Source organism: Anthonomus grandis, chromosome 5, assembly GCF_022605725.1.
Source record: "Anthonomus grandis grandis chromosome 5, icAntGran1.3, whole genome shotgun sequence".
Lineage (NCBI taxonomy): Eukaryota > Metazoa > Arthropoda > Insecta > Coleoptera > Curculionidae > Anthonomus > Anthonomus grandis.
In genome coordinates, this window is record NC_065550.1 from 31,398,696 (window position 1) to 31,423,333 (window position 24,638).

A 24,638-nucleotide genomic window follows, 5' to 3' on the forward strand; every position below is an offset into this window, starting at 1 on the left:
TTTTGAAATATCGATACTTTTGCCCAGCCCTTCACTGCTATTAACCTGGTCAATAGAGCTGGGAAGGTGTATCGATAGAGATAACAAACAAAATAATTTAAAATATAAGCTGATTGTGTGACCCTCCTACATTAAATGCATTTAAAAAAATTTCTAAAAACATCAAAAATGTTTACAATACCAATATCTAAAATATCACAGTGCGTACGAATTTAATTAAAAGTGTTTCTAGAGCTGGGCAGGTAGGTCGATATTAATTAAGAAACTTGTCTGGCAAGTTGGATACGCATTATGTTAATAAAATTTTACATCGATTGCCTGGCAATTGATTTCTAGCTCTATTTACTGACAATAAAACAACGATTATTAGTAACTCATTTGTTTTTTAAATGTTAATGTCTTCACCAAGCCCCACATCACTTTAAATAGACCCGGGCAACTGTATCGATTAGGGACACAAAAATAATAAAACCAAGTTTTATTTTTATAGATATTGAAAGAAGTGTCTTAAGGTTGAAATTAGTAACAATAGTGTTCCATTAATTAAGTTTTGTAGAGCTGGGCATGAAAGTCGATATTAGATAGAATATAAGTTTTATTGCCGTAAATTGAGAAACTTTTAAGTACATTATATTATTGACAAAATTACATTCATCGCTTAGCAGCTCAATTTACTGACAGCGGAACAATGTTCATTAATATTTTTTTGTTTTCATAATATCGATATCTATGCCCAGCACTTCGCCGCCTTTTACCTTGTTAATAGAGCCGAGTAACCGTATCGATATTTGATACAAAAAATACATTTTAAAATAAAACCGAATTCTATTTTCTCCTATTTCATATATATTTAAAGAAGTGTCTAAAACAACCATAAATGTTTACAATAACAATGTTTAAAATATCACAATACATCTTTAAATTTTAATTAATTAATATCTAAGAGAAAAATTTGTAGCTTACATTCAACAAACGATTATCGATGTTTCCTAAATGAGAACTGTGTCAAAAAAAAACCTTCCGTTCATTCTCAGTGTTAGTTATGTCGGCAAGAAATCGATAATTTTTCACCCTATAAAGCATTTTAATTGACTAGGACTTATTTATTTGGTACTTAGTCTACTTAATACACATTTAAATTAAATCACCGATTAGGCCTTAATATATATAATTAAGCCCATTTTTTTTGTCCTATTTATTAGATATGTATAAGGTAATTAATAATAAATAATACTATCCTTTCCCGATAAAAAATAAATACATTTAAAAACTAAAGGAACTATGACGATTTTTCTCGACATTTAAAACGCAACTAAACGATTTTCTCTTGAGTGTACTGAAGGCCGGAACAATAATGCAACATTAAGACAGAGAGAGCGTGCACCTTGGCATCCGCCTGACCAATCAGAAACGCCAGTTTCGCCTTCTCCACCTCCGATTCTTCGGTACTCAAACGTTTTGTGAGTTCCATATGCTCGGACGTGGAGAGATCGAGGGTTTTCTTTAGTTCAGCCATCTAAAAAATAGGACACATTTATCCTGAATGTAAGTCAAACCCTACAGAGAACAAATAGTTGTAACAAAACATCGAAATTCTAAAATGTTCGGCATATCAAGCTTTTTTTTTTTAATAAAAAAGTACTCGACTCTGCTTCTTTATTTATAAAATCTTCGTTATGTAGTATATTCTATTAAGTAGGAATATTAAAATAAATAAATCTGTTAATATTTAAAAAACAAATAACAAAACGATTATCATGGAAGACACATATATGACAACTAATTTAGAATCTAGGTAACCCGAGAACGCTTTTAGAGGATAATCACATTTATTTACAAATTGAAAGAAATCGTACATATTCTCAAAGAGACCTTGATATAAATAAATCAAAAGACAACAACACAAAGTCTCGGTCTCAAAAAAAAAATTGAGACCGAGACTTTGTGTTGTTGTCTTTTGACATTTATTTATGTTTTTTTATTGTAATCTCGACAAGAAAACAATTGTACATTCAAGACAATGTTGTGATATTTTCGAAGGCCTTGCAATGGATGAAGTTAAACATATTTAAAATATAGGTATATTATAAACAAAAATAAACTAGTATAGACACATATCTTCTTTTGTAAAACATTTGATGTACGTGAAAATATACAGTATTTAAAGAAAAGTATACAGTAATTACTTGTAAAGGAACAATAACTAGGAATTTAGTTAACACGTTGAAGGACACCTGCTTTTCCCTTAGGTTAATATATCGGCACTAGCGGCATATACCGCAAAGCGTAAAGCGCTTTGGTGGACAATGACGTGATATAACGCGTTTGCTGTATGGCGGTTTTTGTAGGCTGTCATTCTAAAAACCCGCTGGCATATATTTAGGATGAGTAGTACAAAAAGTTTTCTGGTTTCGGGTTATAATAGTTTATTGATGACGTGTTAATAAAAAAATAAATTAAAAAATGGACGAAAACGAACGGCAAAAACTTCTTTAACTTTACGAAGAGTGTGATACAGATGAAATGTCTTCAGAACATGACCCCTTTAGCGGAGATGATGACTCGGACTACGAAGCCGATAGTGGCGAATTAAACGAAAGTTCAAGTGATAGTGAACTGGAAAATAAAAATTATCAAAGGTATAGACGTAAGTTTATCTATCGTATTATAATATTGTCAAATATTGAGTAAAAAAACTAGCATGTACCGAGTATTTTTTATACTTTGCCATTTTTTTAGCATCGACTTCAAGGTCTAATGATGGGAAAAAAGTAAAAACATGCCTCCCGGATCAGATTTCAGGATATTAGTTCAGATTCTGAAAATGAACGAGAAGAAGAAGAAGGTAATGTACCTGTTTTATCATCCGTTATTCAGTATTCAGCAAATATTATTTTTTTTTTAGTTCAGACATCTGCAGAGAGGAATTTGGTATGGGAATCTACAATAAAAGATCCTGTTGACCTTACGTTTGATGGTTCTAATAGTGGTATTAGGCAAAATATTGATAATATGACACCAATTCAAGTTTATGAACTAATATGGACCCGTGATATTATGAATTTACTAGTAGAGAAAACGAATGAATATGGCGAAATTTTATGTCTTCAAAATAGACCAAAGAGAAGGAATGAGAGATTTAGAAATTTTCAAACCGTTAGTATGCAGGAAATGAAACAGTTTTTTGGTTTATGTCTTATAGGTGGGCAACTGAAATGTCGTTCTGTTAGAAAGTTGTTTTCTCTGGATCCAATTTACTATCATCCAATATTTTCGGCCACTATGTCTGGCAGACGATTTGAACAGATTTTGAGATGTCTTAATTCTTCTAGTAACGACAAAAATGATACAGCTGGAAAAGTAAGCCTCCTTTTAAAAAAAATAATAAAAAACAGCCAAGATTTATTTTATCCCCAAGAAGCATTATCATTGGATGAATCTCTTTTATTGTTTAGAGGTAGACTTAGATTCCGCGTGTATATAAAAAAATAAAAAAACAAGGTATGGGATAAAATTCTACGAACTTTGTTCTAGTGATGGTTACATCCTTAATATTGAAATGTACAAAGGAAAAACAAATCGCGATGAAGTCGGATCATCAAAAATAGATTCCCTAGTTTTACGCCTAATGGAACCTTATTGAAATAAAGGGCACCACGTATATATGGATAATTTTTATAATAGCGTCACTTTATCCAACAAGCTGCTAGTTCAAAAGACACACTCAACTGGAACATTAAGAAGTAACAGGGCTGGTAACCCCAAAAAAGAAACTACAGCAAAACTACGACGTGGTGATCATATTTGGCGTGGTTCAAATGATGTTTATGTTTCAAAGTGGAAAGACAAACGTGAAGTCTTAGCCATTACAACCGCTTATACCCCACAGATGGTAGAATCCGAAAATAGATATGGGAAAAAGACTGCAAAACCATTAGAAATAGTGCAATATAATAACCACATGTCTGGAATAGACAGATCGGATCAAATGATCAGTTATTATTCCTGCCCTAAAAAAACTGTAAGATGGTATAAAAAAAAATAATATTTCACTTTCTTGATATTGCATTGTGGAATGCATTTTATATCTATAGACATAAGTTAGAAAAAAAGCCATCATATGCAACATTCCGGGAAAGTGTAATTAGAGAGCTACTAGGAATAACAGGAAAAACGGATAGCAGAGAGTTTGTAGCGGCAGTACCTGTAAAGACTAAAAAAAAAAATCCAGGCGAGACGACAAAAATAATCATATTCTTGAGGCGATCCCCATTCCCAAAAACTAAAAAGGAAGGGTAAATTTTATAAGAGATGCAGACCATGTTTCATAGAAAAAACACGAAAAGAGACAGCTTGGCAGTGTAACACCTGTGTTGGAAATCCTCCACTATGTGCCGGTACTTGCTTCGACATCTGGCATAAATAGGCGTTGTTTCTCAAATTTTAATTTCAAATAATTTTTTGGGATATACTTATCATTAGTTTTAGTTTTTTGACGTGAAAAAGTATTTTTATACGAAAGTTTTTTTGTAAAAACGTTTAGGTTGTAATAAAAGGTCTAATGTGTTGGAATTTTATTTTAAAAATACACATGCGACATTTGCCGTCAGTGCCGTTTTAAGCACATTTATTGCTTTCGATGTGACATGACGTCATATGACGCGTAAGTTTTTTTGATTTAGGCGAAAATACCAGCACTAATTAAGTTATTTAATATAACTTTTGTTATTCTAGCTTAAAAAGTAACGAAGATGTGTGTTTTTGAGGTCGTACCGGATTTTCTCGTGTACGTTTTTGCAATACGCATCTGACGTCATATGACGCTAGGGTCCTTCAACGTGTTAATCTAATAAGAATATAGAATTCAAAACACTTCGCATTTCATTGCAACACACTGTGTTGTTGTGTGTTGCAATGAAATGCGACAAAAACGCGTTGAACTTGAACGGGTTGTTGATAGTGTCAGAAGAAGATGCATCAAATGTATTGAACAAGAGGGAAGACATTTTGAACAATTGTTATAATTTTAGGTTTATTTAATTCGATTAATTAGTTCGTCTCGAGTATTAATGTTAATACTATAAACATTAGATTTTAATGTGCCCCAGACATAGAAGTCAAAGGGCGTAAGGTCGGGGCTTCTGGTCGGCCATCTTACCGGACCGTATCTTCCGATCCATTTCTCCCCAAAGTATTGATTCGAGGAATTTTGCACAATTCTGCCATTATGGGCTGGGCATCCGTCCATTTGAAACCAAAGTTCTTGTCTAGCGGTTAAGGGGATTTCTTCCAGAAAGTCAACAAGGTCATTATTTAATAAATTGGAAAACTCATTGGAATTGAGCCGATCAGGAAGTATTACAGGCCCGAAAAGGCGACCTCTTATTAATCCTATCCATACGTTGACCCTTATCTCATGCTGAAAATTTGAAACAACAGTCGCATGAGGGTTTTGTGTATGCCATATATGGTTATTTCTTAAATTCATTATTCCGGCTCTGGTAAATGTTGCTTCATCTGTCCAAAATATTTGATCTGTTCCCCACTCTTGCAACTTATTAAAGTACCACCTACAGAATTGAAGACTTACCTCACCATCCACTGGCAATAAATCCTGGACTTTTTTCAAATGAAACGGATGCAAATTATTTGTTTTAAGATCTCTATGTACAGTGGAATGGTGAATCCTAAATGCAGCACCAATGCGACGAGTACTTCTAGATCTATCTTCTGTAACAGCTCTCATAATCGCAGGTTCTTGTCTCCAGCGTTGACCATTTTGACCACCTTCTCTACTCCGCAAACCTCGAAAGGAACCAGTTTCCCCACACCGTCTGAATACTTCTGCAAATGTACTTCTTTGGGGCTGTCGTTTATTAGGAAAACGAAGCGCTTACTCCCTTGCTGCCTCCCGCGAGTTTCCATTTGCGACACCGTAAATAAATAAGATGTCCCGCTATTTAATGTTTGTGAAACTAGGCATTATTTTTTTAAGCACGTTTAAATCAAAGTACTTATTTAACTTCTTTAAGTCGAAGTGAAAATTTAATGACAGTTCTTCTCAAATTGTAAATATCTATGCTTTTGTTTTAAAATCAAGTAATACATGGTTTCTGAATTTCCTTCTTTTGCGGATTCATTGCCATTTACAAAAGAAGGAAAACCTGCCTTTATTCTTAAAGAATGAATATCGTGATATGTTATTTGTTTACGGCTTCTCTAATGGAAATTTGTGGAGTTGTTGTGTTAGGGAAGATAGATCTACAAGTACTCATCGCATTGGTGCTCAAAAGATCAAGAAATATAAAACATGAAAATGTTTATGGTTTTCTTTCTTTTGCCCATGATATTGCCGTGAAAAAAAATAGTTATCACAAAAAAAGTATATCATTGGAAAGCATATTAAATGCAGTAGTTTTTGCTCAAAAAAAACATGTCGCTATTTACCAAATTTTAGAAAAACACAACGAAGAAGATACCACTAATTTTGCACATTTCTCAAATGTTACATTTAATTTCTGATAACACCCGGCATAAAAATTACTCAAAAACTTAAATATACCCATCTTATAGCAAATTTAATTCTATTTCAGATAGTATATCTAAATTTTCTGTGGTGGTAAGAATAACGGAGATATTCTTGTTTATATGAAAAAAAAACAAAGAAATTTGATACAATGAAAAAATGTTAAATACCAGAAGAACTAACAACTTTTCGAAAAAATGTTATACGACATTTTTGTTGCAAATCACTTGTTTAATCATCTCTTAAAGTTTGGCGGTTTTTATAGTAGACACCCTGTATAAGAAGTAGCCACCCTTGGTAGACCCAAATGCCTTTTTGTGTCCCAATAAGGGCTCCAGAGACGAGAAATAATACTTTGAGTGCCCTTAATTATCTACCATGTATATTTAAACAATTTAAAAAAACACCTTTGCGGCACTAGACTTGACAAAGAACAAAAACAGAATATTAAATAAATATTAAAATATTTACAGATGAATTTACACCAATAAATATTGCTAAGGTAAGAAATAAATAGTTAAGTTAAAGTTTTAAATATCCCTAGATTTAGAGCATGTGTCAACTTACCATTAAATTAATTTTGTCCTTTTTCTCGTCCGACGTCAATCCCACGTACATCCTTTGTCCGGTCTCTTTGGCATTATCCATCAAACTTTCGTCCGGGGGACACTGCATCACCTGGAAAAATCCAATTTACTCACCCTTCAAGCACGTCAAAATAACCTCAAACAAACCTGCTCTAACAACCTACAAACCGTTTCGGCAGCCTCTTGAGGATTCCTCTGCACCTCCTCCAAAGCAGTGGGGCAAAACGAAAACGGACTAGTACTAACCAGAGACTGTTTCCTACTGGGGGTCTTTTGGGGGCTATGCGGTAAACTACGCGACGCAAACGACGGAGAACCTGGAGAAGTAGAGGATTTATTTTTAGGAAAATGCCGATTTTAGATTCAGATTATTGTTATTAACCTGGAATGCTTAAATTGGACACGCTATTCACCCTCTTCAAGGTGGTCTCCGTCACAGTCGAGGAGGGTTCCATGTCTTCTATGCCGTCTGGCTGTAAGATGACGTCAGAAATCGACACGTCAGTCATTCTGACCGATAGTAGTGGGGGCTTGTCGGCCGAACAGGTGCCCCCGGTAGTTTGGCATTTGGCCACGCACTTTTTGTGGCAGCACATGCCGCACTGTCGGCATTGTACTGCGTCTTTTAGCCATATCTAGAATTCAATCATATTTTAACATAGATTTTATTTATTAACGTCCTTTACAGATGACTACCACCATATACAGTTGTATCATGCTATAAAACCTCAGGTAGGAATTTTTAGGTTATTGTGACAAGCTTATTAAGTGATATACAGGGTGTCATTGAAATGGTGTAAAAAAATTCGGGGGGTGATAGTACTCCTAAAAATTTTAAAAAAAGTTCCTATAACTATAGGGCGGAAAATGCATATTAAGGGAGTTAGGGGCACTGAAAGGGTAAATTTAAAAAACGGTTTTTTGAAATTGTAGGCTTAAAAAACGAGATAAAATTTCGAAAAAAAATCCTCTGCCATAAATTTTGACCCAAAATCAAATGGCGATACTGAAAAATAATTTGGAAAATCGGAAAGGGTAGTTTTTGCAAGGGTAGGGGGTTAATTCGTGAATAACTTTTTTTAGGTTATTTTTTCGCAACGTGGGTTCATTTTTTAAAAACTACATACTTTTTCCTACAAAAAAGGTATTCTTGTTGCACATCGCCCAGAACGATGGTTTTCGAGAAAATTGAAGGCAAAAAGTTTGCTCTGATGGGTTGCTAACTGGTTAAACAACATAAACCTATGAAAGTTATGGGGTTTCAAAAGTAAACACGTAGTTATTAAATAATTAATTGAAAAATCTAAATTTGATGATTTTTAAAACATCTTATTGCTTTAAAAAACGAAATAAACCAATTACCAAAATTCCTTATTAAAATAATGCATTTCTTAATTCATTCATAGTAAATGTTCAAAGTGACCACCATTCATTTCAATGCAGACATCTGCTCTTCTTCTCCATGATCTGCGTACCCTGTGGAATATCCCTGGGGTTGTACGAATTTGATTGGAACAGTCGATAATGCGTTGACGTAGTTGCTCTTCAGTATTAATCGGCACTGAGTAAACCAAAGTTTTCAAGTGGCCCCAGAAGTAGAAATCTAATGGATTAAGATCTGGTGATCTTGCTGGCCAAGCTTGTGGACCACCACGTCCTATCCAACGCCTCTCAAAAACTTGGTTTAAATGATTCCTCACCGCTAGCGGAAAATGAGCTGGTGCACCATCATGCATAAAATACGTGATCTGCCTCTGTGCTATGGGAACTTCCTCCAAAAGTGCTGGTAGATCATGTATTAGAAAATTAAGGTAACTTTGACCATTTAGCCTAAAATGTTTATTATTATAAATAACAAGCGACTTTTCAAAAGGTGTCAAATTAACCTCGGGGGTAGAAAAAATGGTCCAATAAGTCTATCGCCAAGAATTCCCGCCCAAACATTAACTGAGAATCGAATTTGGTGTCGACTTTCCACAACAGCATGAGGGTTCTCATCGGACCAGTGATGTGTATTATGGTAATTGAAAATTCCATTTCTTGTAAACCCAGCTTCATCCGTGCATAAAATATTTGCCAAAAAAAGGGGTTCTTGTACCTGTTTTCTTAATAACCAACGACAGAAGATGACTCGAGCGGGATAGTCTGCCGGAGCAAGAGCTTGTACCCTTTGGATGGATACGGAGAATAGGGGATTGGGTCCGCGTATTGAATATTTGGTACTCGCGGTGTAAACTAGGCTAATGAATCAAATAAGTATGCATTTAATAAGGAATTTTGGTAATTGGTTTATTTCGTTTTTTTAAAGCAATACGATGTTTTAAAAATCATGAAATTTAGATTTTTCAATTAACTATTTAATAACTACTTGTTTACTTTTGAAACCCCATAACTTTCATAAGTTTATGTTGTTTAACCAGTTAGCAGCCCATCAGAGCAAACTTTTTGCCTTCAATTTTCTCGAAAACCATCGTTCTGGGCGATGTGCAACAAGAGTACCTTTTTTGTAGGAAAAAGTATGTAGTTTTTAAAAAATGAACCCACGTTGCGAAGAAAATAACCTAAAAAAAGTTATTCACGAATTAACCCCCTACCCTTGCAAAAACTACCCTTTCCAATTTTCCAAATTATTTTTCAGTATCACCATTTGATTTTGGGTCAAAATTTATGGCAGAGGATTTTTTTTCGAAATTTTATCTCGTTTTTTAAGCCTACAATTTCAAAAAACCGTTTTTTAAATTTACCCTTTCAGTGCCCCTAACTCCCTTAATATGCATTTTCCACCCTACAGTTATAGGAACTTTTTTTAAAATTTTTAGGAGTACTATCACCCCCCGAATTTTTTTACACCATTTCAATGACACCCTGTATACATATAACACCCTCGAATTAGATGCATTTGCCATGGGAAGATATTTATCACGTGAGAGATATTAATATAAAATTAGAATTATTTAACTCCAACATTTTAAATTTAATCATTAAACATGCTCCTATTATTTGGAAAAAACTACTGAAAGAGAATATAAACCATGGATTACTCTTAATTAAATTTTTAATGAAATTGCGGGACAAAGCTTATAATAATTATCTGAAAGATAAAAGTCTTCCACATGATGTAAAACAAATGTCGCCTAATCTTTTAAAGGACTTTATTAAATCGCGTCTTCTGGAGGAGCAAAGGAGATAATTTAAACTTATTTATTTTAAGCATGTTGATATATTTGTATTGCATATGCTTCCATAGTTTAAAAAAGCTTGTTTATTGTTTTAGATAAATGCTTATTGTATGTGAAAGTTTTTAGAAATATTTAACCTGCTACTTTTTACATTTTTTTAATTTTAGTTTTAGGCATTTAATTAATAACTACTGACGGCAACATATTTATTTTATTTCATCTTCTAATAGGGACTGCTTTCCGACTATTTTAGAGAAAAATAAAACTATATCTATACATAAAAAGTCTGCTTCTTTATGTTTCTGGTAGAAAATTATAGGCGGGTAGCACTGATCTCGGTTTCCTCTAAAGTTTTAGAGTACCCTTTTATAGGTCATTTTTTGATAAACACAAAATTCTGTCACCATCCCAATTTGGATTTAAAAAAAAATATATTTAACTGACCACTATTCAACAGAGTGATAAGCCATCTGGAACAGAAACTATGCTGGCATATTTTGTGATCTCAGTAGGGTATTTAATTGCGTGGATGCCTCACTTCTTCTAAAAAAGAGGCATATGGGGTCAGGGGATCTGCATTAAATTCACTGTCAAGTTTTTTGTAAAATATGGAACATTACGTTAGTCGTCCGTATGATGACAGTACTGGTTCTGCTATCGCAGACATGTTACTACATATTTTGATATAAATAAAAATTAATCCAGACTGGTTGGTTGCACTTTTCACAGATGACTTATGTTTTCAGTTGGTTCAGTGATAGTTTTTGTATTTGTATAGCTCTGTATTTGCGTTCCTTTTTATGTGGCGTGTTTTTCTATATACTTACTCTTTCACAGGTAAGTAATTTTGTTAAATTTGTTTATACTTGGTAACTCCATATAACCTTTTTGCTTGTTATCACAGAGCGACCCTTAGCATAGTCTAACAGACCGAAAGCGCTTAGCGGATTTTAATTAAAAATAACACTGACCCACAAAACGTTGTATTTTTCCTCGTATTTTTAACACTGATAAAGAATGGAACCATCGCAATCATACTAAGACAAAATCAACTTTGTAAAACGCCGATGGCTTAATAAAACTTACCTTCTTAGAACAAAAATCACAGTGTGTAGTGCCGTGAAACTGGGTCCTGACGAAATCGTGTTTGTCGGCCACTTCGATCGAATCAGTCTTCGTCTCTACGGGGGCGCAAAAGTCCTCCGACGGGGGCTTTTTCGGCACCTCCGAGGCCTCGCAGAACGTGGAACTCCACGAGAACGTGAGCAGGGCGTCCCCGAAGCAAAACACTTGCTCGAAGCCGGAGTGCAGCCTTAGAGGGTGAGCCGTTGTGGATACTCCTAAAAAAAATCAATGAGTTTTCTACATTTTTGACTTAATTGGCTACATTTTAGATTTTTCAATGAGGGATAGATGAGTTTAATTTAATTTAAGACATATTAATCCATCTGTTATTTGATTACTAAATGCATTTGGTTTAATAATAATGGTTTGTACATTAAATCTGTTATAGGATGGATGGTTAATGATATTGATTTTAAACCTATAAACAGATTGATCACCCAAACTAACAATTTGGTTTTGTTTAGATTTATCGTTAATTTTTTTTTTTATTTGCCGCAACATTAATTCCTTATATAAACTAACATTTGAAGAGCAAAGCATGGACATAGCTGAAGTAACAATTTTTAGATCTTTCCATTTTTTGTTTTCGAATTCAAGTAGCCTGATGGTAGAAATGATGTTTCTGCTCAATTCTTGGAGCTCCGCAATATCCTGTTGAATTTTCAGAATTTTCTCAGATTTTAAGACAATTAGTTTGCCTCCCATTCCAAATTAATCGTTAGACGTCGTTGTATTAATGTCTGACTCCTGTGAATGGATCTGTTTGTAAAGCAGATCAATCAGCAATAAATGCATTTCTCTCAAATTAAAGTGATTCTTAGCAATTTCAATAAGGACTTTTTTATTCATTACTTTATATCAAAATAACATTTTATTTATACAAAAGTACCAGTGAAATGACGCCTAAAAAAGATCCCAATCAGCCTCAGACTAACCTGAAATCAGTATATTATACAATACATAACAAACTAGTGAGTAAAATAGTTCTCAATGCTATAAAGATCTAGTCGATAATATACTTTTTTAATTTCTGAATAAAAAGCTTATCAATGGTAATACTTTAATCATTGTCTAGCTTGTTATATAACCGTATTCCTATATATTAAGTACCTTATTCATACAGCGTTAATTTATGTCGTGGGTAAGTAAGGCCCAGAGTTCTTGTATTCAAACTCAAACTCAAACTCAAAAATGCTTTATTGTCAATATAAACATAGAAGTTGTGGACAAAGCCAATAGACTGTACATTAAAGGAATAAAAACGAGAAACTAATTTAAAATAAAATAAAATTATATAAAACTTTGAAAAATACTAGCATTTAGCTAATCATTAAAAAATTCACTTAAACTATAAGTACGCTTTACTAGCAAGAAATATTTTCGTCCTTGTACGTAGGCTTTTTTCAGTCTTAAGTTGTCTTATTTCTAGTGGAAGTTTATTAAACAGCTTTCTACCTCCATATATGATAGAGCTATGGACAAGTTCAAAATGAGGAATGGGTAGCCTCAACAAATATTAATGATTAAAACTGAAATTTTATTTTTTAGTGCACTATTTTAGTAACTTTTGAAGAGTCTAGCACCGACAAAAATGTAAAGTATTTGACGGAATATTGAATATGAAACATATAACAAATATTGCATATGTCTCAACAATGAGAGCCCTGAGAAACTTCCACACCTACACTAGCTTTCTTGCTTAGCTTCCCACTGACATCTATTTGCTGCCTTTTTTTTAATAGAGTATGCTTGTAAGAGATGACATGACATTAATCTCATTTTATGTGCACTCTATCAAATGCTTTTTGCAGGTCAGCAGACAGTTATTATGTACCTATTTTTTATCTATTTCAGTAGGATTATAATCTAGTCTATCTAGTTTTTTTTCTGTACTAATTTTTGTAAAATTTAAACGTATAGTCTATGAACTACAATTTAGCTTTTATTGTTTTTTAGGGATTTTGCTTGCTTTAAGGTGCTTAACAAACAAATTGGTCAATTGATTTGATTTAGATCAGTTTGTCTTAGGCTAATACATTATCGTACTTCTTCCTATGCAAAATTTATTCCTGTTTTTTTTGTTTGCTAGTTTAGGTCCAACACTTGATCCAACATTTGACCATCCACCTCAATCATTTTGTTTATTTTTTGGTTTTTTGTTGTTTTTCTATTACAAAACTCATTTAATGTTCTTCTACTCTCACCTTGTATTTCCTTTTTTTTATGCATACTGTTTTTGCAGTTAAATTCTATGTTTATTTTTGGAATAAAAAAAAATTAATTATTTCGAATTCATGAAACGTTTGTTTTTTTAAATTAATACCTGGAGTACCGTACAATTTTGTTTATGCCTGGATATTGTAATACGAGAAATTTCTGGAATAAGAAAATATTTTTTTTAAATGCCTGGAAGACGTAAACTACTACGTCAAATAAGTTGAAATTTTATATTAAATGCCTGGGAGATGTAAATAATGACTTCAAATATCTGGAAAGAGTAATTTTTTATAAATGCCTGAAAACCATAATACATTTATTTTAAACGCTTAAAAGCTATAAAAAATTAAATCAAATTAGTCGGGAATCAGCACCCCGAAATTCGATCATGTACTGTGCACTCAAAGATATACTTTTAAAAAAATATGTACTATGTGGGAAATGAGTTCACGGATGCAAATCTGGAGGGCTCCATTAAGATAGCAATTGCAAAAAAGAATAAAAATTTTTTTTTTTCGATTATTTTGATTTATCGTAAAAAAACTATTTTTAGTGTTTAACTCGCGATTGTGACGCCATTTTTCAATATTTTTCCAAAATTCTTGCAGCATTTGAAAGCCTAATCATTCTAGATTTCAACGCAATAACAAAAAAAAATATTGTATTTATACAGAATTTTTCAGATTATTTAAAAGGAGGCGCGGTACCAAACCTGAGGAGAACATTTCAACATCGAGCAAATTTTTGAACGGTTGAAGATAGATATGTGACTAATCGACGAAAAATGTGCCAAATGGAATGGAAAAGTTTTTGGTGAAAAAAAAATTATCTACTGGTCACGGTTTGCGAAATACGATTTTTTTTTGTCAAGTGCTGAAACATCAACTCCGCGGCCCGCCACGGTATAACGCGACATATTACATCATCCTCGCGGCCGCAACCATTTTTGTTTTTTAGTCGCGCTTCGTTCGTCGAAGGTGTTATGTGTGAAGATGTTATGTTATGTGCAGTATTATCGGGACTCTTGGCCCTTGGGTGTGAATAGACACGCTTCCAGATAGTAAGTTTACCAGCTGTAGGCAATAAAATAAGTACAATAGTTAATTTCCTTTGTTAACCCAAAATAAGCAATGAAGCGTCCACATAGTATTGGAAAAGGTATGAATAAATTATTATATTATCTCTATATTTTTGTAACATTCCTGTAACATTTTATATTCTAGAATCTCTCAATTACAACCTGCGCATAATATGTCAAGAAACTGTTCAGAAATTGACTAGACAAGGCTATCCTGCATTATTTAATTCAGCCACGTTGAAATTTGATGATATCTCAGATTTATTAAAAATGGAAATGACGAATGAGGATGAATTTATGTCCAAAAATCCTGTATTCCATGCTCAATGTCGGCGAAAATATAATATGCAATATTATAAATCGAAAGAATATGTTACAAAGGTTGATAAAAAAAGTAAGATAGAGAAACTATCTCGAGAAAAACTGTTACAGCAAGATTTATGCTTTGTCTGTCAAAAAATGCGGGATATTAAAGGTAGTAGAAAATTGATAAACATTTCTTCATTTTTGCGACAAAACGAAATTTGGAAGAAAGTCAAGGACTTAAATGACGTAAACATGCTAACAAAAATTGAAGGTTTTGGTGATTCGTGTGTGGATATGATAGCAAAAGACTTCCAATATCACCAACTCTGTATGACTAGATATTTAAATAAAAAAGAGGCGACATTGACAAAATCGCCAAACGTCACAAGTTTCTACCCTTTTAATGACCTTAAGAATATATTAGTGGTTGAACAAAAAGGCGTTGCCATCAGTTAGATTAGGAAAAAAAATTTGAAAACGCATGACTCCATAATATATCTTATTCTCCAAAATATCCCCGTTCGTTAGATATTATAGCAATTTTGAAAATGAAATATGGAGAAAGTATTGTGGTTCTAAAAAGACGAGGGCTATCATCTGTAGTTTTTTTAGCAAATTCGATCATTATCAAAATGAAGAAACACATTGTCGTAGACGACAGTGAAGCAAGCATTTAAAGAATTATCTATGGATAAGTCTTTAAATGCTCAAATGAATTTGGGTAGTTTACTTTTGAGTATTTACATTTTAACCGGTTGTGATACAGTCAGCTTTATATTTAAAAAAGGCAAAACCAACGCTTTAAAAAAATGTTTGAGTTACGAACACGACTAAAAGCACTTTTTACTTATCCTGAAAATGCTGGCCAGAATTTAAATAATTTCGAAAACGCGGCTAGATATTTTTTTTTAATTTTTTATGCTAGGCCATTATTTACAGGTGATTTAAATAAATTACGCGCTCATTTATTTCATACCTGTAAATCAGATATAAGGAATTTGCCACCTACCGAGCATGCATTTCATCAGCATATATTAAGAGCTGCGTATCAATTGATTGTCTGGAAGAGCGCTATTTTAATAAACCCAGAAATTCCCAACCCCGTTGATTTTGGTTGGGATTTAAAAGAAAATAATTTACTCGTTCCAAAATTGACCACAATAAGTATTCGTCCCGATGCAAAATTCGAAAATGTGTGCTGCAAATGCAAACTTCAATGTACTAAAAATTGTAGTTGTTTAAAAGCAGGGCTAGATTGTATAATAGGTTGTTATTGCGAGGGTGGGTGTTCTTTAAATTTAAATTAAGTTAGTTTAGTTACCCAAATATATTGATATATTTTTTTAGCCTCATATAGTTTATAACGTAACTATTCCGAAGTAAATTTATTTTTTATTTTTGTGTTATCATTATCCTATAGTTATTTTTATTATAATATACAAATGAATAGTGTCGATATAAATTATTAGTTTAAATAAATATATTTGTTTCTCTATTCACCCAATTTATTCCCTGTTGTTTGTATTTCCCGATGTTTAGATCAAAGTTAGTAATTATCAACTAAAAGTTTTTCTTGCCGGTAAAGGCCAAAATATTCGCAACATTCTACATTATAGCTCTGTCTGTATGTTTAATATCAGAGACGATATACGCCGCCGAGTCGCGTCGCACCATCGCACCAGACTCTGGCGAGCAGCGAAGTAGATGTTTCAGCGCTTGACAAAAAAAATCGTATTTCGCAAACCAGTAGATAATTTTTTTTTTCACCAAAAACTTTTCCATTCCATTTGGCACATTTTTCGTCGATTAATCATATATCTATCTTCAACCGTTCAAAAATTTGCTCGATGTTGAAATGTTCTCCTCAGGTTTGGTACCGCGCCTCCTTTTAAATAATCTGAAAAATTCTGTATAAAAACAATATTTTTTTTGTTATTGCGTTGAAATCTAGAATGATTAGGCTTTCGAATGCTGCAAGAATTTTGAAAAAATATTAAAAAACGGCGTCACCATCGCGAGTTAAACACTAAAAATTGTTTTTTTACGATAAATCAAAATAATCGGAAAATATTTTTTTATTCTTTTTTGCAATTGCTAATTTAATGGAGCCCTCCAGATTTGCATCCGTGAACTCATTCCCCACATAGTACATATTTTTTCATATTATTTTCTCTATGATCAAAGATCTATGCAGTATTATTAGTCGTAGGAGTGGCATTTCATTAACTTACTTTCTTTTGAACTTGAAATCCGTTCTCTTCAATATATCGTTCAATCAATTGAGATCTATGAAATCTTTAATAAAAATACATGGCTTTTTTTGCTATTTCAATGTTTTATCAATTTCATTCAGGAACACATCACATTCATGCTTATTTGGTGGTCTATATTATATTGAGTGTATTATTAAGTTTTGTTGCATTAAAAATATAGATAAAATAAAATACAGTCGTCGATTTTTATATTGCATTTGTTATTCAGTATGTACATATTTTATCCCATCTCGAACATAAATATTGGTTTTACCCCTTATAGTGTTGTGTTTTAACAATAATACACTGCTGTGTATAAGAATAGATGAAACAAGTATTCTTCTAATAATTAAATGTACGGCTATTGTCATACAATTTGACAAAAAAAATTATTAAATATCAGCTTTTTTTTCGTTGAATTTAATGAATTAATTTATCTAAAAAAAAACTTAAATTAAGCAAATAAATCCTTATTAGAAAACTCAATATTAAAAACTGGGTAAAGGAATACTAAATAAGCCATAAGCCTTGAATAATAAAATTGGAATCAACTGCTTGAAGATTTATTCAAAGTTCTGGAATAATTTTAATGACTTTGGAATTAATTTTTATAAATTTTAAATTCCTGAAACCAATTTTCACTTTTTCCAGGAAATAAAAAACAATTTCGAGATTTACTCAATCAGCTCAATAGAAGTTTTATGAGTTTCAAGTTCCTCGAATCATTTTTCAATACTTCAAGCATTCAAATCAATTAATTTACTTCTTAGGCCTCTAATAATACATCATGCGTGTATGAAGTTATGGGTCATAATTTTAATTAAAAAAAATTAAATAAAGTGCTTGAAATAGCAAAAAAATCTACAGTTCGACAAACGTTATTAATTAATTATTCGAAGCATTTGAGGCATAATTTTAATTAAAGTGCCTAAAATGGTAAGAAGCCTACAGTTTGACTGCCTGGAATTGTAACATAATTTAAATTGAAATATCATTAATAATCTCATTATAATATAATGCTTTATTGTCGATCGACAACGTCTGTATGGCCTAATCAATCAATTTCAAAATTTATTGTAGCATTTTTAATATGGTCACCAATCGGTTTATCTTCCCCGCTCAGTAACTGGTCTGTTACCTCTAGACTTTATAAATAAATAAATTTTAATTACCTGGAGGTAAGAAGGAATATCGCCTACAATGGTGTCCCAATACACTCACGGAACATTCTGACGCGATAAAACTAAGAGGTATGTTAAGGTAACCTAAAAGAATGTCCGGAGAGTCGGTTACGGTGGCCCATGCGTTAATATTCAAATATTTAGAGCCGTCTTTGATGGAAAACCTAAAGTCATCGTCGAAGAGTAGAAACGATGCGGCCTGAAGCTCTTTACCTAAAAAAACGGTCGTTATAGTACAAAAGTGGCACCAGCTTAGAATGTGTTTATAACCTCTTAGGACCTCGACTTGCGAAAATATCTGTTCGCATTCTAAAGTGTCCGCCTCGGTCCGTACGATCTCCGGTAAGTCTGTGGCTGAATTTTTTTTGGCCGAGGAGGATACGCGGGCTCTTTGGGGCGTACTTGGGGACGCACCTGCACCTAAAGAATGAAATGTTTTTTAATATTAATCAGTTTTAAAAGATCACCGAGTTAATTTACCTTTTCTTTTTCTCAAACTGAAATTGCTGATTGTTTGCGCCAGTTTGGCCATATTTTCGTTACCGGGGATGATTTTCGGCGAGCGCGGTTTACGTTCTTCTTTTTTTACACTGTCAACGATTACGAAGGATTCTTGCTCGGTTTGGGTCAACTCCGACTCACTATCATCACCTAATGGAAATATATAAATTTGTGATGAACAGATGACTATTCCGCTATTGTTTTGAGTGCTTTTAAGTTAAATGTTATTGTCAGTGATTTAGCTATGATTCGACTGGATAAAACCTACGGATCTACTTAGACATGTATCTACTAAGCTTTGGTGGTTAAATATTACGATTCTTCATTGATTCTTGGATAAGTGAATCTATGGACCTTGTTTGGAAAACCTTCCAAACAAGAAAAAATTCCCCATAAAATAAAAATCGTCGAATCGCATATTCCCAATGTAAACATAAAATACCAGTCTATAAATAGAATATTTCAGACTCCAGCACGCGCACGTGAATTCCACGGTCGAAGGGAGTGCAAATGGTTTTCTTCAGGCGCAGTGACCTACATTCGCCTGTTTTGGCTTCTTGCGACGCGGGAAGTATTGTACTTATACTTAGTGTAATAAGTCACAAGATAGCGCTGCTAGGTGTAATGTCGCTCTCTCGCTCAAAAAGTTAATAACGCAACTCTCTTTCTCTTGTAAGACCCTGTTTATTTTCTAAAGAATTAAAATATTTTTCTTAGTCATTAAGATGAAATTTATCGGTCTGACCGAAAAGAGGTCCAGGATATTTACAAAACTAAAGCTAGCTCAGCGGTACCGTAAGTAACCAAATACGGTTTACACTTAGCGTTTCCCCTCGGGAATTATTTTTATGGGTTTCGATAAAAGAGTGAGATAAATATTTGGTTTATAAAATTCATTTGAGTTTTGCTCACTAAAGAGTGAAGTTATTTAATAAAAACAATAAAGGGTGTTGCGACGTGAAATAAGCTGTGTTGGTTTGGTGTAGTGTTTTACTACAAGAAAGGGTGAGTGTTCTCACAGAGTATGCTTATTTCTATCTTATTGATTACACCGATATTTTACCTTTTTAATTAAAAATGTGATTAATGAAATATTTTAATGACCGATTGTTGTTTGTCTTGCTTGTGTTGTTGTGACGATTGTTTATTATTTCTTGTTAAGATACTGAGCTGGTCTGGGACCATTGCACAGCTCGTTGTATTTAACAAGGCTTTGTATTTGGAGAGGACCCTCGCGTTTTGGTGTCCATTGCACCCCTCAGTACAAAGTGTGTTATCGTCAAGTGGTCTAGATCGGAGATTGCTGTCTCAATCTCATGTTTTATGATAATGTTTTTGGTAGCATTTTGGCTACGGTTTATGAGTAATGTAGTGCACACGTTTTGGCATATTGAACGATTGTATATCATTCAATATCAGTACGTTGTTGTTACTGGGACATTTAACAATAGGATAAAAGTAATAAATTGGTGAATAATGAATTTTGGGATATTAAAGTAAAGTGGTTAAATGTTGGTGAACATGAATTAAATGGTTATCGTAAAAGTAAAATCACTGAGCAAGTTTAAAACATATTAATTTTAATTTTTCATATTTATGAGTTTTGCTTAACTTTTTTTTATTTAATTAATTTTACGGGAATAAGTGTGCTCAGGTTACTTTTATTATTTCAGGTCTACACGTCACCATCTCTACTTTGGAGTCGCCCAAGCGCCCAGTTGTTTTACAAGGTGTTTATTCTATTTTTATGATTTATTTTGATTATTTTGGACTATTTTGAATTTATTTAACGTAATAAAAATTATAAAATTATTTAAATGACGCTCACAGGTTTTAATTATTACACTCTCAATTACTCTTTACTATAAGATTAATTTGTATGAAGCTCGACGTTATAAAAACGTATAATTTCACGATTGTGACCAGAAACGTTTAGTTGTCCCAAACTAACGTTTACCCATATAAATACCCTATTTATGTGTGTATTGGTGAAAAACAAAACCTGTTGTTTTTGTATGCCGTGGCCCAGTGACAACAAATGAAAGCTCAAGTCTACTTTAAATTGTTGGTGGCAGCTAGTTTATGGTATTGTTCCAATTCCCAATATTTAATTGAAGAACTCAAGGTAACTCTGTAAAGTAATTTCACGGGATGACTGTGTCTAATAAAAAATAACTTGGTAATTGTTATTTAGTGAATAATAAATGATAAAAGTGTTCCATTAGTTGAAAACTTGTATAAAATAACAAATAACTGGTTTTTCTTCAAGATATTTTGGTGTCAACTTTATGTTAATTTAAACCCAAATTTAGTTTATGTCAAATAACATGAATATGTCAATTAAGAAAAATTAAGAAGTTTTAGATTAAATAATAAATAAATCCAGTGCATTTCTCTTAATTAAAATTTCTCTTTTTGTTGAATTTAAGGACTAAAACAAACAATAATAATTGTTTTCAACTATATATTGTTTAAATCATTTTGTAATTAACATTATTGGTTTGAATGGTGTGTGGATGAATTAGAATTAAGTACATTTACTCATAAGGTTATTACAAAGCTCTCTTTTGTTTTTGTTTATGTGTTATTACACAAGTTGATGTTTATTTATGGTGACAAGTGTAACCTATTTACATATTGGTTGTAATAAATTATAACCCAGTATTTGAAGTGTTTATTTGCTAGTTTCAGTCAACCTTTTATAATTGAAGGTAAACAAACTGACACAACTGTCATAAAAATCCAAGAGCAAGATTAAGTTTGATCCGGTTGCCTTATGGTGTTACAATTAGATTTACCACGCGTTAAATCAATTATCTATTTCTGTAGAAACAGATTAGAACCCTTACTTAGAAGTGACAAGATAACTACGAAAAGTTAGATTGCCCACTCTAGACCTGGACAAAAGATCATAGATGTCATGATTATCTGGTAAATTCTTGACATATAAGCCGATCAGTGCAGAAGCTGGATGAGTGGCTAAAGGAGACTAAACGCAGAAAGAATGCGAGCAAGGTAGGAGAACGTAAAAAACATTATTAAGTTCAACGACTTCAACTCTTTCAAAGTCAATCTCCAAACATCTCAGGCATCAATAAATGAATAAATAAATAAAAATAAAAAAGGAATTATCTTTTTATTAATAGATTTTGTTTGAAATGAATATTCTTCCAAGTAGGTATTATTACGCTCTGAAATACATAATCCAGATCATCGCAATACAATAACAATCTCATTTCACAGAACCTCTATTTTTGAAAAATCTTTTAGTAACAAATCTTACCCGCAGGTCTCTTAACAATTTTATTTGAGTTTAAATTGATCAATTTGTATAATGTATTATATTATAGACTATTGGTGTAGTTCAACAGTTGCATTTAAGATTAGTTAATGTTGCTGCTCTAAGTGGAAAGAAATAATTGCTGTTATTTGATCAAATCTGGGTTTGGTACCAGGTATAATTTGGTGTACAATGCTGTACATTCTGAACTAAATAGCTTATTTGCTACATAGCTTTCTGATATTTATTAAGATAGACTGCACCACAGCTAAGGCATTAGTGTTATTATTTTTTCATAATCCTACTGCATCTGTTTAAATTAAAAATGAAAGCCAGTATTAATATAATTAATTTTCATGGTTTAAAACCTATTTTATGATCAAAAAAATAATTAAATATGTGAACAATTTTAAAAAAAAGCACTTACTTTTCACCTCAATGGCCACCTGCACACCTCCATCCTTCTCCTCGCCCTTCCACTTAATAATATAATTCTCCACCACTCTCTCCACCCGCAAGGTCACATGAGTGCCGGAAACTGACTTCATATACTTGGCCACCTGAGGCACCGTGGTAACTGATTTATTCTCCACCGAAATGACCACATCCGAGGGCTTTAGACCGGCATGAAAAGCACAAGAATTATTTGTCACACTATCCACCACTACCGCCCCAGGTTCCTGTCTAAAAATCACCCCCAGTTGGGTCTGTTTTAGTTTGGCCATGGTGATTTCCAGGGTCATTATGATGGTGTCGTCTTTTTTTTGGTATAAAGAGATCCAGGGGATCGAGTCTGGAATGGTGTTAATGATTATGAAGTGGTTGGTTTTTTGGGTCAAAAGATCAATAGATAAAAGTCTGATAAGCTTAACTTTTATTTATTGAATCTTACAAATCATGCACATTAACTGTAAAATTATTGAATCATTAACAAAAAAACACTTCTAATAATATGCCATAATAAAACTTTTTTATCAACTGTGGCATCCTAAAATAATTCTATTAAAGTATTAAAACATTTCTTACCCACAGCCATAGTAAGATAAATACTGTTAGCGCCTTCAGGATAACATAACCTGGAAATTTCAGAAATGTTCATATCCAACATTCCTTGTACTGGCAGGTCGGTATCCTCAACATCCAACTGACTAGGATCAGTTTTAACAAAAAATGGTTTATATCTAATTTTATAATTAGGTAAAGTGTGCTTCCTTTTAATCGCCTTTTTAATTTGATGCACTATAAGGTTGGTGATGTTGGATTGCAGTTGCCTGCCTTGAAAATGTGACTCCACTGCCAAATCCAAGATTGGTTCATTGTAAAAACTAAAGGACCAATGTGTGTATGGTTCCCTACTAAACTGTAGCCGAGCTGAACCACTAATTTTTTTAACTGGAAACACGCATTGTATCAAGAGAGTAACTAAATTATTCTACATACCTTTGATTGATAGATAAGCAGTCTTACTAAACTTCATTTTGGCATCAATACACATGAAAAAGTTGCCCAAATAGTCCAGGTTCAATACTAAACTTAGAACTTCAATATGTTCATTTTTTGGGTCTAATTTTACATTTTCTATTGAAATGTCTTTTATGTCTGGGAATTGAGAACCCAAGTGTAAGTCTTTTATCTAAAATTGGAAGAAACCTTTCAGTTAAAAAGCTGAATCTTAAACATGTTCATAGTTTATGAGGTCAAAGTAAAACAATTCAAGAAAAAGCTTAAAATTCATTGAAGCTAGTCAGGTTTCTCAGGAAAATATAACTAACAATATCACAATTAAACTTACAGTGATTGAGTCAAAAAACTTGCCCATGGCAGTTTTAGTAAGCAATTCATCAAACTCCATGGACAATTTCTTGTAGAGCCATCTCTTAATAGTCTCTGAATGTCTTAACTCATGAAAAAGGAACTGTAGCACTAAATTTACTGCCAAGCCGTCTTTAGGCTTGTCTGATACATCTCCAGCCTCGAGCTGCTTCTTAATTGCCTGCAATACAGAATTATAGGCAACAATCCTCCGATGATTATTGATACTTACATTTGGCAAACTATAATCATAGGATTTCTTATGAGTTACATTGCTGGCAATGGGGCTCTTTTTTAAGTAAACATAGAAAACGTAATACTGTATGCATAAAGTTAAAATAATACCAAAAAATACAGAAATTATGGATACAAAGAGTATTGCAAAAAAATCCATTATAAGGTGATTATCACAATCTTAGACCGACAGGAATGTTAAGGAAAATTAAGTACAGAGGTGCGCGGAAGCCATTTACCTCCTTTCCATTTATTTACATTCCATTTTTTTAATTACCATCTACTGTTAATTCAATAAATAAAATACTTTATTGTTTATTGTTGGATTTGTTGTTTTATTTTGACAGCTTCGCGAAATGA

General features: G+C 32.8%; 1 protein-coding gene and 2 long non-coding RNA genes across 4 annotated transcripts; 2 read left to right on the forward strand and 1 right to left on the reverse strand.

Annotated features, from left to right (window-relative positions):
• Positions 1 to 1,144: 1,144 nt before the first annotated feature.
• On the reverse strand, positions 1,145 to 24,586 carry LOC126735984 (PDZ domain-containing protein 8). Of its 2 annotated transcripts, XM_050440117.1 has the most exons (13): positions 24,277 to 24,586; positions 24,025 to 24,225; positions 23,673 to 23,865; positions 23,259 to 23,624; positions 22,660 to 23,025; positions 18,932 to 19,102; positions 18,722 to 18,871; positions 18,443 to 18,664; positions 11,379 to 11,632; positions 7,496 to 7,748; positions 7,261 to 7,430; positions 7,094 to 7,204; positions 1,145 to 1,516 (listed from the first exon to the last, which is right to left on the reverse strand). In XM_050440117.1, exons 1-13 carry the CDS (start codon positions 24,436 to 24,438, stop codon positions 1,313 to 1,315), a joined length of 2,823 nt encoding a protein of 940 aa, XP_050296074.1. In that variant the 5' UTR covers positions 24,439 to 24,586; the 3' UTR covers positions 1,145 to 1,312. The 2 variants fall into 2 exon arrangements, with proteins under 2 accessions (XP_050296074.1, XP_050296073.1); XM_050440116.1 differs by having other exon boundaries at positions 24,025 to 24,586.
• On the forward strand, positions 14,348 to 16,513 carry LOC126735989 (uncharacterized). The gene is made up of 2 exons (XR_007660578.1): positions 14,348 to 14,792; positions 14,858 to 16,513. It is a non-coding gene; the product is annotated as an uncharacterized LOC126735989 (long non-coding RNA).
• Positions 19,559 to 20,773, forward strand: LOC126735990 (uncharacterized). Its single transcript, XR_007660579.1, has 2 exons — positions 19,559 to 19,957; positions 20,626 to 20,773. It is a non-coding gene; the product is annotated as an uncharacterized LOC126735990 (long non-coding RNA).
• Positions 24,587 to 24,638: the final 52 nt, after the last annotated feature.

What these genes read in the sequence shown, in the direction of transcription:
- LOC126735984 (XM_050440116.1), bottom strand. Translation starts at nt 24,438, where the DNA reads ATGGATTTTTTTGCAATACTCTTTGTATCCATAATTTCTGTATTTTTT. An exon ending in ATATTCCTTCTTACCTCCAG is followed by an intron (nt 11,633 to 18,442) that starts GTAATTAAAATT and finishes GATTTTTTTTAG; the next exon opens with GAGTATCCACAACGGCTCAC. An exon ending in GTGATTTTTGTTCTAAGAAG is followed by an intron (nt 7,749 to 11,378) that starts GTAAGTTTTATT and finishes ATTGAATTCTAG; the next exon opens with ATATGGCTAAAAGACGCAGT.